Source organism: Canis lupus, chromosome 21 (assembly GCF_048164855.1).
Source record: "Canis lupus baileyi chromosome 21, mCanLup2.hap1, whole genome shotgun sequence".
NCBI lineage: Eukaryota > Metazoa > Chordata > Mammalia > Carnivora > Canidae > Canis > Canis lupus.
The window spans coordinates 39,449,275-39,468,018 of NC_132858.1; the positions used below are offsets into that span (position 1 = coordinate 39,449,275).

Here is an 18,744-nt window from a genome sequence, read left to right on the forward strand (position 1 = left end):
TACTGACACAGAACAGGCCTCTACTCCTGTGAAGGTGGGACCTGCTGGATTGAGCTGCTCGTCCTGGCGCCCCAGCCCTGCGCCCACACAGGACAGCTCTGGGGGATCCATGATCCCCAGGGAGACTAGGAGGGCCTTAAAAAGGATGTGGGTATTTTTCCAAATGACTGCCTTCTAGCACTCCCAAGAGAATCCTATTTTTAGCTAAAACAGTGAGACCTTTTTTCCATTAGTGTATAGTGTAGGGGTGCCTCATATTTTACATTTAGATTAGAGGATTTTAGGGATAATTTTCTATGACCAGATTTTTTTTAAATGTATTTGATGTAGTTTTAAAATGCAAAAATATACCTGAAGAATATTTTTGTTATTAAAATAATACTCCTGGTTTCCTCTTGCAGGTGGATTCCTCATTCGTTTCCCTTTATGACGGCCACGTGGCAAAGGAGATTCTTCTTCGAGTCCTGACGCTATCTCAGAATATAAACAACTGCCTCGAAAAAGGTTCTTTAGCTGTTCAGCCTACTTTCCCTAAAGGTTCCCTGTTCTTCCTGTTATATGGAGAAGAGTGTGCCCAGAAAATGAGGGCCTTAGCCAAACACCATGATGCAGACGTGAAGGAAAAGGTAACAGTCATACCCAGGTTCTGACTAGTTTTCATCTGCCAGCTGTAGAATCTTAAACAGTAAATACCACATTTCATTATTAACCCAGCTAGAACCTGCCATGGTCTTGTGGCTTATTTTGAGCCAGTTCTGAACCATTTGATCGATACCAAGTGAACTGAAGAGCTTTTTCTGACACCCTTTCTTTTCATTTGCTGTTTGCCAAGTTTACTTCTTCAATTATTTCCTTAATGTGACGCGACAGTTGCCTTATTTACATGTCAGCTAACCTTGCGTCCTTGGAAGTGCTGTGCTGTCACCTGCCTTCACGTGTGACTGGCTGGTTGCTGCAGGGCCGCAGCCGGAGAGCCCCGGTGCTTGAGGCAGGGAGGGCTTCCAGAGTCTGAGGCCAGCAGGCCAGCCCAGCCATACTGCTTCCAAAAGTCTCTTCTCATCATGAGAGTTTATTCTGAGTCCATGTGTCTCCTCGCCCTCACCACTCCCATTCCGTAGGCCAGCCTCTGAAGATGTAGCGTGTGACTCCGTCCATAGGCAACTGGTTAAATCAGTTCTCTCATCTTAAATAAGGAGTCTGAATGTGCTCATGTGGAAAGGCATCCAGGAAATGGCTGGGTTTTTTTTTTTAAATGAAAACTATTTATGCTTATATCCAGAGAGATTGATGTCTGGGAGTGGGATGAAGGAAGGAGCTTTCCTATGTACACCTTCTACCGTTTGAATTTTTTAACTATCAGCATGAATTTTACAATTTTTTAAATAAAAAAGAAAAAACAAGTTTATGTGCTTTCTCTTGATAGTACTTTATTTATTAATATTCATCCATATTTTACTTAGCTTTTTGTATATTTTAATTGTAATCATTGTCACAATAGCTTATGGAATAAAAATATTAATAGATTTCAATTCAGCCAGGTTTTATAATATTCAAGTTCATAACCGTCACCATGCTTAGTATTAGGTAAATCCATATGCAAGCAGCTTTCCTACTCCAGGTATTTAAGGCAAAGCTGTACAAGTACTTTAAACTTCATTTGGATTTCCATAGGAAGTCACAAATCCTCAAACAGAAAAATGTGTATTTTCAGGGTTAGCCTTATACAGAAATCAAACTTGCAAGAAATATTTTTTACAGTAGAAAAAAGATTCCGTATTAAGGTGAAAACATGTTAGTTCCCAGCTGGCTACGGTAGTAATGTGTATATGCTGGCAAGAACACTACTTATGTTTGCATTACTGATAAATAAATGTCCTAATTCCCTGAAAGGCACATTCCTTTATAACGAATGTTTAAATCTGCCTCTTTATGAAAACACAAATGTATGCATGAGTAAAAACTAGGATTTGATGTGCTTCAGCAGCACTGGATTCTAAAACGCCATTTCTTTTCCTCCGTCTTTAGTTTAAGAGATAATCCCAGTTTCTGGGGTTCAGAGCATTGAGTTTGAAATGTCAAAATGTTAGATAAAAGGGGAGTCATTTTTAACTTCCTAAAAAATTACAAAGTCAAAGTGCACAAGGAATTCCTGATCTATGTAGGTCATGGCACATCTTGGCTTTTATTGGGTGGGATTCCCCCCGCAATGAGTGATCCGACCCTCTGGTCAAGGAAGAACCAACCTCTGGGTGTCCATCACTTACTACAGGAGGAAGGGACTGTCCGTAAGATCTCACAGGTTCGAATGGGTGCTGGCTAACTGGAGAGCAAAATGAAACTGATCAGGTAAGACCAAGTAAAAGGCATTATGCCCTATGTTAGACTGAATGGACGCAAGAGAGTGGATTTGGCTTACTTTTCAAAATTTGGTTTTGCTTTGTACATAAACCCTGCAAAAATGTAGCTAAGTGAAAAAACTGAAACCACACAAACTGCACGTGATTCTACGAGGAAACATGAAGCTCCATACACTTCTTCACAAACAAGATGTCAATGTAGAAAGAATGTGAATGGTAATAAAAATTAAAGCTTCTGAGAAGGCCTAGAAAAAGGCAGTCCTTTTCATTAAATGAACTGGATGGAACATGATTTAAAGTGCTCAGAGACCTGCAGTTAGTTTCTGTGAATACAGAAATAATGTTAAGGCCATTCATGGAGAAGACAAATTAAGATGGTCTTCACAAAGCAGAGGTGAGAGATGAATTTTCAGTGTGGCAGGCAACAGCAAGGAAGGTGACCACACAGGCTAGTACTAGGGTGCCAGCAGCCCCCACCACCGCCAGCTAAACCACCCTCAACCTAACACCTCCATTCCCATCTGCTTGCTAGAATGTTCCTTTGGAGTGAAAAGGTTTATGGTGATTCAGCTTTTTTTTTTCCTGAAGGTTATTTTATAGGTAAATTTTTTCTGCTTTAGTGCCCCAAATCACGTACATTCACATCATTATATACACATTTCCCCTTGACTGATTTGCATCTTTGTAAGATAAAAATGCTAAATTTTGATAAATGATCATTTACATTTATTTTGTCTGTGACTCTTCAAATTTACAAAAGGAGATAAAGTTGTCAGTCCTCAGTGTTTCGTGCCCTAAATATATATGGTGGATTCTGCAGCAGGAATAATGCACTATTCAAAAGGACGAGCCTATTTTCAGCTTTCAGATCTACTGATCTATATTAGGCAGTGATGTCTTAAGAAATAGTTTTCTCCCTTATATTTTCAAAGTGCTTTAAAAAAAATCACTATTCACATTTTTTGGAGGTAGGTCAAAATTGTCCTCTTGTACGTGAGGAAACTGAGGCACAGTGCGCATAGGTGACATATGGCGGGATCCACGGTAGAGGGACTCAAATTGAGATTATGTGGCTAACAGGTGGCGTGCATATATAGTATGTGAAAATAGGATACTGCTGGGTAGCATTTGGTGTAGAAAACCTATTTTGATTATTTTGTGTGAATAAAGTTTACCTCACCAAGACTGTGGAGCAGAAAGACAGGATGGGCCTCTAATGTATCTGATCGGCTCTCATGGAAGGTTGAGAGCAGTCAAGCAGCCAGAGAGCCCCTAAAGGACTAAACTCAAGTCAGCTAATTGCCAAAAAAATCACCATTTTTCTTTTAATTGCTAGTATTACTAGCTTAGCAAAGTAGAATCATGCTTAGAGGTCATTTAATATAAAAATACAAGCCATCTGAATCATGTAAAACATAAAATATTTATAGACCTTATTGATATATTCAGGGTTGGAGCTATGAAATGAGTGGGAGAAATGAGCAGATGGAGAGAAAATGGAATACAGAGAATTATTAACATTTTAAGATCTGCATTTATCTTTATAAAATATTTCCTTGCAGCTATCTTTGTGCTTAGCAGGTCTTTTAAATTAAAAATAGAAAATGTCACCAATCATGTCCTTATAACCACCCCCTTTTCCCTGCCTCTGCCCAGCTCCACTTCCGATTTAGGGATTGTAGACGTGCAACAGAAAATACTCCTCTTTTTAAAAATTAAGTCTTTAAAAATGGGAACCTAGCCCAACCTATGTTTCTATGCTTAAAAAAATAAATCACTTCACATTTGGCATATAAGCTAATCCTGACAGAGCAAGGAGAGCTGCTGTAAGCATGTGGCTGTCGATTTCACCACATTCTCTATTGGGAATACAAGAAGCGGGTTTCTATGCGCAGGCCTCTGGAACAGTCTAGCTAGATAGACTCAATCTTGCAGGAGGCCCTTAACCAGAAGAACAGAAATAAGACCTCAAAAATCAGTTTTCATAACTTCCAAATACTACCACTAAAGTGTAGTGCTCTTGTTAAAAAATAGTTCCATTGCAATGCTTATACCATTAAGACAAGATTTTAATCCCCCGTCACCAATTCATTATGGAAATGACCCACCTCTGAACTCTTCTTTCTCTGTATGAACTGGCAGTCGGAGGAGCAAGCAAGTTACCACGCAAAACATAAAACACTAATTTGCAGAAGTTGTTTCCCAATGTAAAAAAAAATTCTCATATTCAGGAATTCCTTGGTCTTTCTTAGAGGATACCTTAGTCACTAAGAGCTCCTGTGCTCACATTTATTCAGTTTTCCTCATCGGCGTTGAGGTATCTGGATTCTCCATGCTTCAAGACAAAAAAATCTTCTGAGTTAAGTCCGTATCTTCCTAGAGCCTCACTCAGCTTCACTGGGGGCTCTAAGTAATGCTGGCAGAGGGCAGACGGGGAAAAATGAAAAAGGATTAACCATGCATATATTTGGGAGATATTTCAAGTAAGAGTTGAAGCTAAAATAACCAACATACGCCTGCTTAAAATAATGTCCTTTTCATTCAAGCATTACCAAATGAGTCGATCATGGCTTCTAATCAAGGATCATTAATAGGGGCACCTGGGTGGCTCAGTGGTTGAGCATCCGTCTGCCTTTGGCTCAGGGCGTGATTCTAGAGTCCTGGGATCAAGTTCTGCATCAGGCTCCCTGCAGGGAGCCTCTTCACCCTCTGCCTATGCCTCTCTCTGTCTCTCTCATGAATAAATAAAATTTTTTAAAAATCCTTAATAAAGCCAACAGAAATGGCATACTTCCCAATCTATCTAGATATCACGAATGTCAAATGTGGTACCAACTTAGACTGAACGTCATGAGATTGCATGAAATCTGATCAGTTTCACTACATGAAATCCTGATCTAAATGGAATCGATGTGCCAAAGACAGTATTATCTTAACCACACCCTTGAGGAACACAGAAGCTTAAGTTATAAGAGGGTGTGTATAAGCAAATGCTGGAGAAAGGTTTCTGGCTCAGAGAAGGCTGTTACCCTCAAACGCTGGCCAAGTATTGACTGACACTAGTCTACGGAGTGTACGAAGGACCCAGAGAACAGAACTAAGACAGACTTTCCCCATATCCCTTTGTCTCCTTTTTCCTTTATTCAGGGGTCTTTTTTTTTCTCCGTTTCAATGAGAAAAGTTGTAAAGTGTGGAAGCATAAAGTAGGAATAAAAATCAGTCTCTGATCCTATGGCCAGTGGTCGGTCTACCTCTACTCATCCTACAACTGTCTTCAGAGTGCCTATCTGAAGTAGCCTATGTTCTAATAATAGAACAAAATGGGAATAAGAAATGGATAAGATGATGTTCTCAGAGTGGTTAACACAGTGTGGGGAGAAAATACGGAGGGGTGATAAATGTGGATGGAGCTTTAATTTTAAATACCACAGGCTAAGGGTGGCTCAGTCAGTTAAGTGTCTGCCTTAGGCTCAAGTCATGATCTCAGGGTCCTAGGATCCATCTCCGTGTTGGGCTCCTTGTTCAGTGGGGAGACTTCTGCTCCCGCTCCCCGTGCTTATGCTCTCTCTCTCTGTCAAATAAATAAAATCCTTTTAAAAAAAAAAAAAAGATTTTGTTTGTTTATTCATAAGAGGCACAGAGAAGCAGAGACATAGAAGGAGAAGCAGGCTCCCTGTGAGGAGCCCAATGTGGGACTCGATCCCAGGACCCACGATCACGACCTAGCCAAAGGCAGATGCTCAATCAACCACTGAGCCACCCAGGTGCCCCTAAATAAAATCTTTTTTAAAAAATTAAAATAAAAAAATACCCCAGGCTAGGAGATCCTCTATGAGAAGGCCATGTTTGACCCAAGACCTGGATCAGGACTGCATGGGGCTTTGCCAGCAGTCGTGGGAGCCAAATAGGAGGGAAGCTGACCACATTGAAGGCATAAAGGTCACTGCCCTTGAGAGTGTTGAGAACAGACTGGAAAGGACAGAGTAGAAATAGTCAAATTGTGAAAACTAGTCCAAATCTGAAATATTCGGGGGTGGGGGGTGGGGGCTGGCTGGCTTAGTAGAGCATGTGACTCTCTCTCAATCTTGGGGTCATGAGTTCAAGTCCCATGTTGGGGGTAGAGATTACTTAAAAATACTATTCTGAAGGTTGAGCTGACTGCATGCAGGGAAAACAGGATGGGGGACAGAAGTCCTGGTTCTGACCTGAGTCAGAAGAACCATTTTCTGAGAAGTAAAAAACAATTCTGAAGGAAGATCAGAACTCAAGTTTTTGGTACCTAATGGACATCCAGGTGGAGATGTCAAGTAGGCAGCTGGAATATAAACATGGATTATGGAGAGACTTGGGAGTGAAAGGTACAACAGACCACTGGCCATAAGACTGAAAAGATCCCTACTCAAGGGAGTGACCCAGTAGGGAAGAGGCCCAGATGGAGTCAAGGGCACTCCCTGCTTGAGGGGGTGGGGGGCAGGAGGGGAACCAGCAGTGACCAAAAAGGGACAGACAGCCAGTGATGCACTAGGAAAATCAGGAAAGTTTTCTGTGGCCTAAGAAAGGTAGTCTGTCAGGTAGGTATTGGCCATGTGGGTCTCCTCCCTTGTACGCTTCTGGATCATATAGGAAATTGCTAATAGATCACCCATAAAGTGTAACTTTAACTTTGACAACCTAAGTCAAAGCATTTCCCTTTCAAAATGTTAGTATGAGGGGATTGAAAAGGATGAAATTTCCCACTGAAAAATAACGTGCTTTGTTAATTAAGTCTCACACACACACTCCCACCTCATGCACACCCCAATGCCCTATGAGTCTTGGACAATGACACTTATACAATCACCCTACACTAGTACATTTCGTAGCTCATCAGTCACTTAATTGGCTCTGATTTAGTGTGGATTTTGACGTTGCATTATCTCTCTGAGTTTCTCTGTGGGTCTGTTGGGTATTTCGGCCATCTAGAAGTAACCTTAGAAGGCAAGAAAGCCTTCTGAGTGACTGATAGCAATCTCATTGTGCAAGTATACTTCAGTCCCACGAGGGAGGTGGAAATGCCCTAGAGCCATACAGCAAGACAGCAGATTAGAGAGGTAAGAGTGAAGGAGTAGAGGAAGTGCCCGGCACTAGGCAAGCAGCCCAGACAACTCATAAATTCCCTTTAGAGGGTCACTCTCTTATGATCTACCCCAACAGGATATGTTCAAAAGTTACATATCTTCTGTGATGTCTGAAATTTGTTTCCACCAAAACCAGTGAATTTTTAAGTCTTAGTGCTTAAATTCATCATGTAGGAAACTCACTCATAATTACTGAGATAAATTAAATTTTGCTATATATGTGTGTGTGTGTATACACGATACACAGAATAAGAAACTGCCACTGAATGGTAGGGCAGGTCACAGGAAACCAACACACAATTTTTAAGTGTTGCCAAGTTAAAGACCTCTTCAGTCTGCTGTCTAGTAAGCAGCTATTAGAACTACTTTTATGTAAATCATTTTACAGTGCTTACTCATAGGGTAAACACCCCCAAATTCTGTCGTCTTTATCATTTAACAAACTCATAGTTTTCAGGTTTATGCATCTAATGTCAAAGTATGAACACGTTCTAAATTGCTAAGACTTATGATTGAGTTACAGGTTTCATTAAGAAAGGTGGTAAAAAAAAGAAAAGAAAGAAAAGAAAGAAGAAAGAAAGGAAGAAAAGAGAAGAAAAGAAAAGAAAAGAAAAGAAAAGAAAAGAAAAGAAAAGAAAAAAGAAAGAAAGAAAGAAAGAGAAAGAAAGATTTGTAACAAAGAATTCTTGGGAGGCTGAATAACACCATTAACTATTGATGATGGAGGTTTCTAGCCTCTCCTCTTCCCCATCTCAGTAAAGAGCATGACCATCTTCCCAATGACTTGTTAAAAGTCTAGGAATCATCCTGATTCTTCTCTTTGAACAGGGTTTTAATTTTTTTTAAAGGTTTTATTTATTCATTCATGAGAGACAGAGGCAGAGACCTAGAGGGAGAAGCAGGCTCCCTGTGGGGAGCCCAATGTGGGCTCCATCACGCCCTGAGCCAAAGGAAAATGCTCAACCACTGAGCCACCCATGTGCCCCATCTTTGAACAGATTTAATAAAGTAGTATGGGGATCCCTGGGTGACGCAGTGGTTTGGCGCCTGCCTTTGGCCCAGGGCGCGATCCTGGAGACCCGGGATCGAATCCCACGTTGGGCTCCCGGTGCATGGAGCCTGCTTCTCCCTCTGCCTGTATCTCTGCCTCTCTCTCTCTCTGTGTGTGTGTGACTATCATAAATAAAGAAAAAAAATTTTTTTTAATAAAAAATAAAAATAAAGTAGTATGACTTCATAAAAGTCTCTGTGTAGATACTATATGGAACATACACACAAGTATCTACATCTATATACGTGGAATGGATGCACATGATACACACACAGAATAAGAAACTGCCACCAAATGGTAGGGCAGGTCACAGGAAACCAGTACCCCATTTCCCCTTCACGTACACATGCATCATCCTGTTATTCATCCTCCCTGGCCCTGGGGTCCTTCATTTATTCACTCCATTCCATCCCCTCCGTTGCTTGGCTCAAGGGCTGCTGCATCGTGGGGTGGGAATTCTGATGGGGCCGGAGGGGGTGGGCAGGCAGTGTGTTAGGTAACTACGGAACAAGTTAGTTAGGAAGAGAGCAGGCCAGAAATAGGGCAGAGGGAGTGCCTAGGAACAGCCTGGAAACAGGGTTCCTGCAGAGCGGCCCTGGGGTGGGGAAGAGGCCACATAAAGCAAAGTAGAAGCCAAGTTCAACCACCCATTTCTAAATTTTGCTTGTTTTCTGCTTATCCCAGAACCCTGGCTGATAGCTAAGTTCTAGGATTCAACTACCTAAAGGAAAAAAAAAAATCAGTTTTTCTGTGTTAATCTAGGGAGAAAAACCACCATGTATCCCAACACCTGGCACACAGCACTCCATCACTGTTCATTACTGGATGAATAACATATTCCTAAAAAGTCCCAAACTGTCCAGCCTTACTTCCCCCATGGCCCTCATGTCACATCCATACTCTGGCTGAACCAATTCTTCACTATACCCTCTTTGCTTGCTGCCTCCAAGCCTATTCCCTCCCCTTCCTCTTCTTGAAATGCCTTCCTTGCCTTCTCACAGCCAAGTTTAGATGTCACCTCTTCCATGAAGCCCTCCCTCCCCACCCCCTCCAAAATCAGTGACAGTCCATGAGTCATGAGACCACTTTGTCCCACTGCAAAGCACTTCTATCAACACCTGTTTTAGAGTTATGTACACACCTTACATCTTCGGCTAGAATAAATGCCCCCTTGAGAGGGAAGACATAATCTGTTCATTTCCCTATTTCCCAAGACTATACACATTTTTTGTTCTATAAATGATGCTTCATTTACAGAAATAAGCCAAAAGCACAGCATATACTGAGGGGTTATGTTTTTTACTGTACATAAATACGGTCTTTCTAATAAAAGTGATCAATCCCTCTAATTCACGTGAGGACCGTGCAGGTTCTGATTTCAGTCTCGTCTCTGAGCACACTGCATGCAAGGTGTGCTGATGCCTGAATCCTTTCAGGTCCAACACATAACCAAAGTTATTTTTATCACAGTCACTCACCTCATTTGCTAAAGCAAAAGTCCCCCAGTGAATAGCCACAGATTTCTTTGTTTGAACGTCAATGTGAATCCTCACAGCTTCTTCTGGGTCCACGTGCTGGTATTTCATAAACCACCTGATAAAATAGCAATTTATTAATTCTGGCTTTGAAATACAAATTCTAATTACTACTTCATCTAATCAACCTTTAAAGGTTCTGCACAAGAGTAAGACAGGCAAAACCATCTCTTTTGAGTCTACTCTTCTGCTGGAAACAAAATAAGAAAAATCTTATACAAACTGCTATGCAATAGCTAAGTCTCAAGCCAAACTCCCCATTGGAAGGCAAGATGTTGTTTCACGGGTCTTTGATTTTACTGACCATTTATTCTGAAGATCTGTCTTACTGTTATTTTAAAAAGTAGGGATCCCTGGGTGGCGCAGCGGTTTGGCGCCTGCCTTTGGCCCAAGGCGCGATCCTGGAGACCCAGGATCGAATCCCACATCGGGCTCCCTCTGCCTATGTCTCTGCCTCTCTCTCTCTCTATCATAAAAATAAAAAAATAAAAAACTTAAAATAAATTTAAATAAATAAATAAATAGATATTTTACAATCCTGGTATGAATCAAAGAAATTAAATAATGGGTAAAAAACTAAAAACCAAAAGAGAACCTGATAACTTACCGAAACCATTTTTTTTTTTAAACTTGCTAAAGCAAAAAGCAAACCAAAATTAGTGTAGGACAGGCTAAAGACTGGAAGGAAAAAAATACTATTCAAAGGTTTTATTTAAAAATGATACAAGTGGGGATCCCTGGGTGGCGCAGCGGTTTAGCGCCTGCCTTTGGCCCAGGGCGCAAGCCTGGAGACCCGGGATCGAATCCCACGTCGGGCTCCCAGTGCATGGAGCCTGCTTCTCCCTCTGCCTGTCTCTGCCTCTCTCTCTCTCTCTCTCTGTAACTATCATAAATAAATAAAAAAGTAAAATAAATAAATAAATAAATAAATAAATAAATAAATAAATAAATAAAAAAGTAAAATAAATAAAAATGATACAAGTGAACAGTGAGGTGCAGGATTCAGCAAGAAGAGGATAGAGAAGGGGGATTATGGGGAGAGTGTGTGGAAACCGCCGTAAAGCTGCCCGATGCCTACGGAAGAGCAGAGCTCAGGAGGCAGGGGCCTGCAGACCCCAGCCTTACCCACTGCTGGGAATGTGTATCTCAGCTCTGCTGCTGCCCGCTCTGCTGCGGTTAAGACTCATGGACCCAGATTCAACAGGTGCTTCTGCATTTTTTAGAACACACCATGGAAAAGTTCATCCATCTGCAAGAGCTAAAGGGTTGTTATTTACTGTTAGAAGCTGCCGGCCCCATGGGAACCTAGAAACAAAGCCACTGTGTTCTACTCAACAGCAGATTAGAGAAGCACTGTTTGTCCTGTGTCCTAACACTGGGAATTCAGGACAAGATGCAGATAGTTTTTGGTATTTCTACTGATTTCTTTTTTAAGTCCTATAGCAAATCAAAGGGATGGACATATGCCTTTCTACCTTCATGTCTATCTGAAATAAATTAAAAATTTTTATTTTGGTGTGAAAGTTACAATAAAAACAACATCCTATGGCACTCAGCAGGCTCAGTTAGTAGAGCTTATGACTCTTCATCTTGGGGTCTTGAGTTTAAGATCCATGTTGGGCACAAAAGCTTACTTTTTAATAAAACAACAACAAAAAAAACATAAAAACAAAACTTCCTAACCAGCTTGGATAGAATACTGGTGAGAGGAGATTCCCCCACAGGGATACTACTGAAAGCTGTGTTGGTGTAATGGTTGCACATTTATAGAATACTCTTAAATTTCACTGATATTCTTATTTCTAAAACTGTTAGTACTGGCCAAAGAAATGGATTACACAGGAGAGGCTCCCACAATTTAATTCTCTTAGAGCAAATACTGTGCTCCTGGCCTTCTCCCAGTTTAGTAACAAGACAGCTGCAATGCAAGCAGCAAAGGGGAATTCTGTGAGGGATTTGCGTAACCTGTACACATTAGATCATCACTATATATATGATCTTTATATATTGTGACACAGGAAAAAATTTCATAATTACAAGTAAGATGCTTTAATATATTAAGAATATCCACTGAGGGCAGCCCGGGTGGCCCAGCGGTTTAGCGCCGCCTTGGGCCCAGGTCGTGACCCCGGGGTCTCGGGATCAAGTCCCACGTCGGGCTCCCTGCATGGAGCCTACTTCTCCCTCTGCCTGTGTCTCTGCCTCTCTCTCTCTCTGTGTCTCTAATAAATAAAAAATCTTAAAAAAAAAAAAAAAAAGTCACAGATGACCTCACAGGACATCCCCAGCTCGCAAGTGCTTTAGAGCTCCGGAGCCACGTCTACACACCTCGGTTCGTACGCTCCGATGGGAATAGCTGCCAGGTCAAAAGGGCCAAACCTCCTTCCTATCTCTTCGAAAGCTGAGCAGTAGCCAGTGTCTCCGGCGAAAAAGAAGCGGCTCCAAGGCCCCAGGACGGCCCAGCTGCCCCACAGAACCCTGTTGTCGTCCAGGAGGGTCCTCTTGCACCAGTGCTGGGCGGGCGTAAAGACGAAGGTGACGCTGTCGTGCCCGGGCACGCAGTTCTCCTCCCACCAGTCCAGCTCGATCACGTTCTCGCAGCCGCACTTCTGCATCCAGTCCAGGAGGCCCAGGGGCACAAACCAGCGGAGCTCGGGCCCGAAGCGCTCGTTGAGCGCGCGCACCGAGCCGCAGTCCAGGTGGTCGTAGTGGTTGTGGCTGAGGACGACGGCGTGCACCGCGGGCAGCTCGGCCACCGAGCAGGGCGCCCGCCGGAAGCGCCGCGGCCCCACGCGCTGCCACGGGGAGGCGCGCGGGCTGAACACCGGGTCGGTGAGGAGCACCAGCCCGTCCATCTCCACCAGGACCGTGGCGTGGCCCAGCCACGTGACCCGCAGGCCCGCCCCGCTCACCCCCGCGGCCTCGGGGCGGTCGACGAAGTAGGGCCGCAGCACCGGGAGCTCCTTGTCCAGTTCCTGCGGCGGGAGAGACGAAGAAAGGCGGTGTCGGGGGGTGGGGGGGGGCAGGGGTCGGGGGAGGAGGGAGAGCAGGGGGGGAAGGGGGCAGAGGGGTGGCGTGGGGGAGGAGGGCGGTGGGAGCCCGGACCTCGTGCAGGACACGCGCTGTTCTGCTTGGCACGTGAGCGCGCACGTGCTGCCCGGGGAAGCGGAGCGGAGGCCGAGTGAGTGACACGTGCGCCTGGGCCCGGCTTGCTCCTCCCTCGGCCCGCGGCAAAGCACCCCCGCCCCCAGCCCCACCCCGCGGCCTCGGGAAGATGTGCAGCCCCTCCGACTGGGACCCTGGGACCGACAGGGAGCCGCGGGGTCCCCGAGGGCGCTCCCCGGGCCGCGGCGGGTGGGGCGACCGCAGTCCCCGCGGCACAGCAGCCCGACTGCTGCCTCCGGGGGCCTTCACGCTCCGCGGTGGCGGGATCAAGCAGCACGTCTGCCTCAGGGTCAGTCCTGGCGCTTAGAAAACCGTTGCCTTCTTTTTTTTTATTAAGATTTTATTCATTCATGAGAGACACAGAGAGAGAGAGAGGCAGAGACACAGGCAGAGGCAGAAGCAGGCTCCATGCAGGGAGCCCGACGCAGGACCCGATCCGGATCCCGGGTCCCCAGGGTCACGCCCAGGGCGGAAGGCGGCCCTAAACCTCTGCCCCCCCCCCGCCCCGGGCTGCCCCGTAGGACCCCGGTCTAACCCATTCGCTCTGACACTAACGCTCTAGGGCGCCCAGGGTCCCTCCGGGCAAGGTGCTTCGCGCCCGGCCCCGCACGGACGGGACGTGTGTTCAAGACTTGCTCCACCGACTTTGATCGTGCCTGTATTTCTCTACACTGACGGTGCACTTCTCTCCTACGTTCATCCGCCGGGTTTTGACTCCCCTATGTATGTTTGTAAGCTGCTGCAAATCAATGCAGAGGGAGTGTGGCATCGGATAATTAGGGAACATACAAGATGTGCGACAGCCAATGAGAAGGAATGAAGGGCCCAGGCGCCAAAAGCATCAGACACAGGAGCCTGTGTGAGCTGCAGAACAACTGATGAGAAGTTCATGATGCCAGAAAAAAGGGAGGAGGTCGTTTTAGGTGCAGAAAATGCCCAAGCAAAGGCACGGAGCCAAGCGGGAACATGGCGTTTGGGGACAGGGGACAATCTGTAAAGGATCAGAACACAGTAAGAATGCCGTAGTCCACCCAGAGACAGGAAGCATTCTAAAGGGGGATTCGATGGGGGAGAGACCCGTCTGGGTGGCTCCGTCAGTTAGGCACCCAACTCCTGATTCTGGCTCTGGTCATGATCTCAGGGTCGTGAGATTGCGCCCCGCATCTGACTCGTGCTTAGCAGGGAGTCTGCTTGAGATTCTCTTCCTCTGCTCTCCCCTGATGTGCACATACACACTCACTAACAAATGAATCAGGAAGAACAAAAAAAAAAAAAAAAGACTTGTCCCAAGTAAGGTTTAGAGAAAAACCCCTCTGGAGTGTAAATGATGACCTAGAATGGGTGACAACAGCTGCCCAGATGACAGATGACCAACGGAGACAGCAGTCAGAGCAAGTGTGGGGAGACGCTGGTGGAGGAGAGCCAAGAGGTCACAGATGGTCTGAGTGGGACAAGGGCTGCGACCGGGGAAGAGCAGGAGCAGCAGAGGTGGAGGACAGCAAAGCCGCCTCTTAGCCCCTCTACACCTTAGTTTCCTCACCTGAAAAATGGACACAACTGTACTCACACTTCATTGTTGCGGGGACCGGAGAAGGAGCGGCTGTCGTGCTGTAGGCACTGTGTAAGTATTCCAGATGGGGAAAGAAACCGCAACCTGGACAACTGGTCAGGCACCAACTCAACGTTTTTACTTGGTTTCTTTTCTCATAGCCATAAATCTAGTTTAGATCCTGAATACTATCCAGACACTTTGAAGTCCTCCCTGATTGCTCACCTGTCACACTCAATCTGTACACAAGAGCCACTTCAGAAAGAGTCTACTTAAGTATAGCTCTCTCCCTGGGACAGACTCTCTACCGATTGACAAAACCCATCTCCCCTCCTCAGCCCAGGAGGAAGCCGACCCGTGGAACCCCCAGTCTTCCTTTCCAGCTGTTTCACCCAACTCCTGCAGGCCTGTGTCCCATCTACACCGGGACCGCTCGAGAGCCCCGCACAATACTGATCCCGTTTCTCAGGTTACAATGCCTTGCCTCTAATCCCTTTGAGAACTTAATCTGAAAAAAAAAAAAAAAAAAAAAAAAAAAAGAACTTAATCTGTGTACCCTTCACAGGGCCGAGACTGAGTCTCCATAGACAGGGACGATCACTCCAGCACCCACAGTCCCTGCCACTTTGTTCGTGCACCTTCCGTGGACATCCTGCCCAAACTGTGGTAAACAGGATGTGTCTCGTGACCTACTCAACTTGGAACCACCCACAGTACCCAACGCACAGGGCAGTGATGAACACATCATGTGTTCGATGAAACTTGTAAGATAAAGGAGTGTAAATTTTTCAAATCAGTTCTCAAAGTTGGTAGAATAATGAATGTCATGTGGTGACCTTTTCAAAAATGAAGGAAGAAACAGGGAGGGAATGAATATCACCTGGGAAGCTGCCACATATTACAGGCCTCATGCTAGGCACCTGATAGTGATGCTGATGATGATGAATCAAGGATGTCAAGCATCCTTGACACAAGATAACACTGACAAGAGCTATCATTTATGGAGTGCTAAATACCACACTAACTATTCTTCAAAAATAATGTTTAAGCTGGTACCAACCAGAGGGGGCCTAGGTGCCCCAGTCAGTTAAGCATCTGCCTTCCACTCAGGCATGATCTCAGGGGTCCTGGGATCAAGCCCCACATCGGGCTCCCCGCTCAGTGGGGAATCTGCTTCTCCCTCTCCCTATTCTTCTGCCTTCCCCACTGCTCATGCTTTCTCTCTTTCTCTCTCAAATAAAATCTTAAAAAAAAAAAAAAAAAAAGATTAATCCAGTACCAACCATAACACTGCAGGTAACTCCTATTAACTATGTTCATTTAACAGAGGAGAAAACCGTGATGACATACACACGAGGTCACCCCAGCTAGCCTTCACACATACTGCCTCTCACCACTGACTCCTAAATATTATCTCATTTAATACGTATTTTTTCAAAAACAAGTTAACAGCCCAGAGGAGACACAAGGAAACTTTTGGAGATGACAGCTAATGTACATTATCCTGACTGTGGTGATCGTTTCATGGGAATATAAATAAGTCAGAACACCAAATGGTATTTTTTGAATATGTGGGGCTTGGATTATCTTATTAAAACCATTTTAAAAATCTTAAGCAGCATCATGTTTAAACAGTGCATCAGGGATCCCTGGGTGGCGCAGCGGTTTGGCGCCTGCTTTTGGCCCGGGGCGCGATCCTGGAGACCCGGGATCGGATCCCACGTCGGGCTCCCGGTGCATGGAGCCTGCTTCTCCCTCTGCCTGTGTCTCTGCCTCTCTCTCTCTCTCTCTCTGTGTGACTATCATGAATAAATAAAAAAAATAAAATAAACAGTGCATCAAAATATCTGTTAACAAAATTCCCTGAAAACAGTGCTGCACTTTCTTTTGGCTGTAAGTTCAAAAGCCATTTGGAGTTCGCTATCTTGCATTATCTGCAGACTGCTGGGAGGGAAGGAAACCTGTAGCAAGAGCCTCTGGCAGCCTCACCTGCTATCGAAACAGAGAATTAACCAAGTAAAGCACTGACAGAAGCCAGTCACCAAGGGCCACAGCCAGTATGGTTCTGTTTATGTGAAGTGTCCACAGCAGTCAGGTCCATAGAGACAAAAGACAGATCAGTGATTTCCAGGGGCTGGAGAAGGGCGAGATAATCGGGAAGGGCGAGAGAATCGGGGGCTGATGACTAAGGACACTGGGTTTCTTTTTGGGTTAGTAAAAATGTATTAGATGTGGGAATGGTTGCACAACCCTGAATGTACCAAAAACCACTGAACTGTACATTTAAAACAGGTCAGCTGTAGAGCATGTGAATTACAACTTAACAAAGCCCTTTTTTTTTTTTTTTCAAAAAAGGCCAAGTCCTGACATGTGAACCTAAGCAATCACACCTTCATGTTTCCTTCTGCACACTGTGTTTCTAAGCCGATTACAAAAATGCACCTTATTTGAAAGAATCTGATCCCTAACACCACTGTCCCATAAAACTCAAAGAAAGAGAGTCTACAACTGAGATTCCAAAAAATATTTGTCTTTTTGATCCTGATCATCAGAGTTTAAAAAACCATGTAGTGGGGCGCCTGGCTGGCTCAGTCAATGGAGCATGTGACTCAATCTCAAGGTCGTAAGTTTGAACTCCATGTTGGGTGCAGAGGTTACTTAAAAAAATAAAATCCTTAAAAAAAATAAATAAAATTTTTTAAAAGCATGTAAATTGGAGGTAGAGAAATTGTTTATTTGAAGAAACCAAGCACTTGGCATCTTCTTTACTAGGTAAGGACTTTTCTTGGCTGGCCTTCCTCTTTTAAAGCTGCAAACGGGAAAATCCCTAGGCCCATAATTAACCAGGACACTAGTTAATGTTTAGTTTGCTTGGGGAAAGGAAGAAAATCCTAATGTGCATTCAACCACTATTCTTTGCCAGATGCTGTATATGGAAGCAGATGTCACCGCCGTTTTACAGATACCCAGATGCGGGGGGGGGCCGGGGGGGGGAGGGCGGTCACTAAGAAACTCGCCGAGGTCACACAGCAAGTATGTGCATTATCACAGGTCTTCCTGGCTCTAAAGACCTTACCTTTTCATTAAACCATAACTGTTTCCATGGCATAAATGTCATTAACTTTAAAAAAGTGAAACCTGTGCTCTTATTAATACTATTTTAAGCATATGTGTGTGTAGTAGACAGAAGAGAAAGATTTGATACAAATCTGCTAAAATCATGTTTTCTTTAAAAAATAAAATCACATTTTAAGACTGGAGTTAAGCCTTTTCTTCCAACTGAAAGTATACGTTGCAACTCAGATTTAAAAGAGATTTTTCTTTTTCATATTTATTTTGATGATATTATGTTAACATTGAATAGAGACTGAGCCGTTACCCAAATACTTCCAATGCAATCAATTATTGATGCTAATGTTTTATATTTTTGCCATGCTATCTGTATTATGAATACCAGATCTATCAAAATGGCTTAATATTTTTAAACTTCTCCTTGATTATAAAATACCCTTCATAAAATATTTGCAAAATACAGGAAAATATAAAGATAAGAAGAGTAGCCATCCATTACATCAGTCTGCAGAGATTATAGCCACTATTAACATTATCCTGTCTTTAGTCACAGCCCTATTTCTGTGCATGGCTAATATCCTGAAGCTACCTTCCTACCTTCTTACCTACCTTTCTTCCTTCCTTCCCTTTTTCTTTTTTTTTTTTTAAAGAAAGAGAGAGTGAGCAGGGAGAGGCAGAGGGAAAAGGAAAGAGAATCCTAAGCAGGCTCCACACCCCACACAGAGCCTGACCCTGAGATCATGGCCTGAGCCAAAATTCAAAGTCAGACACTTAACCAACTGAAGTGGTTGGGTTTTTTTAAATCTATTTTTTAAAAAACAATTTTCATATTGTGACATTTCATCCACCTCTTAAAACTCTGAGACACATGCTGAAGTATTTAAAAATGAAACAAATA

General features: G+C 44.0%; 2 protein-coding genes across 7 annotated transcripts in view; one reads left to right on the plus strand and one right to left on the minus strand.

Moving 5' to 3' along the window:
* The window catches only part of ARMC10 (armadillo repeat containing 10), a 25,843-nt gene extending 24,438 nt beyond the window's left edge, over positions 1–1,405 (plus strand). Inside the window, exon 6 of the mRNA XM_072791469.1 lies at positions 402–1,405. Within this exon, the coding sequence (XP_072647570.1) occupies positions 402–650 (249 nt within the window). The 3' untranslated portion in view covers positions 651–1,405. The remainder of the gene's footprint in view (positions 1–401) is intronic.
* Positions 1,402–18,744, minus strand: part of NAPEPLD (N-acyl phosphatidylethanolamine phospholipase D) — a 53,824-nt gene continuing 36,481 nt past the window's right edge. For all 6 annotated transcript variants that reach the window (XM_072791454.1, XM_072791459.1, XM_072791458.1 and 3 more), the window contains exons 3-5: positions 12,389–13,035; positions 10,004–10,118; positions 1,402–4,773 (exon numbers count right to left, since the gene is read on the minus strand). In XM_072791454.1, the coding sequence (XP_072647555.1) occupies positions 4,651–4,773; positions 10,004–10,118; positions 12,389–13,035 (885 nt within the window). In that variant the 3' untranslated portion in view covers positions 1,402–4,650. The remainder of the gene's footprint in view (positions 4,774–10,003; positions 10,119–12,388; positions 13,036–18,744) is intronic.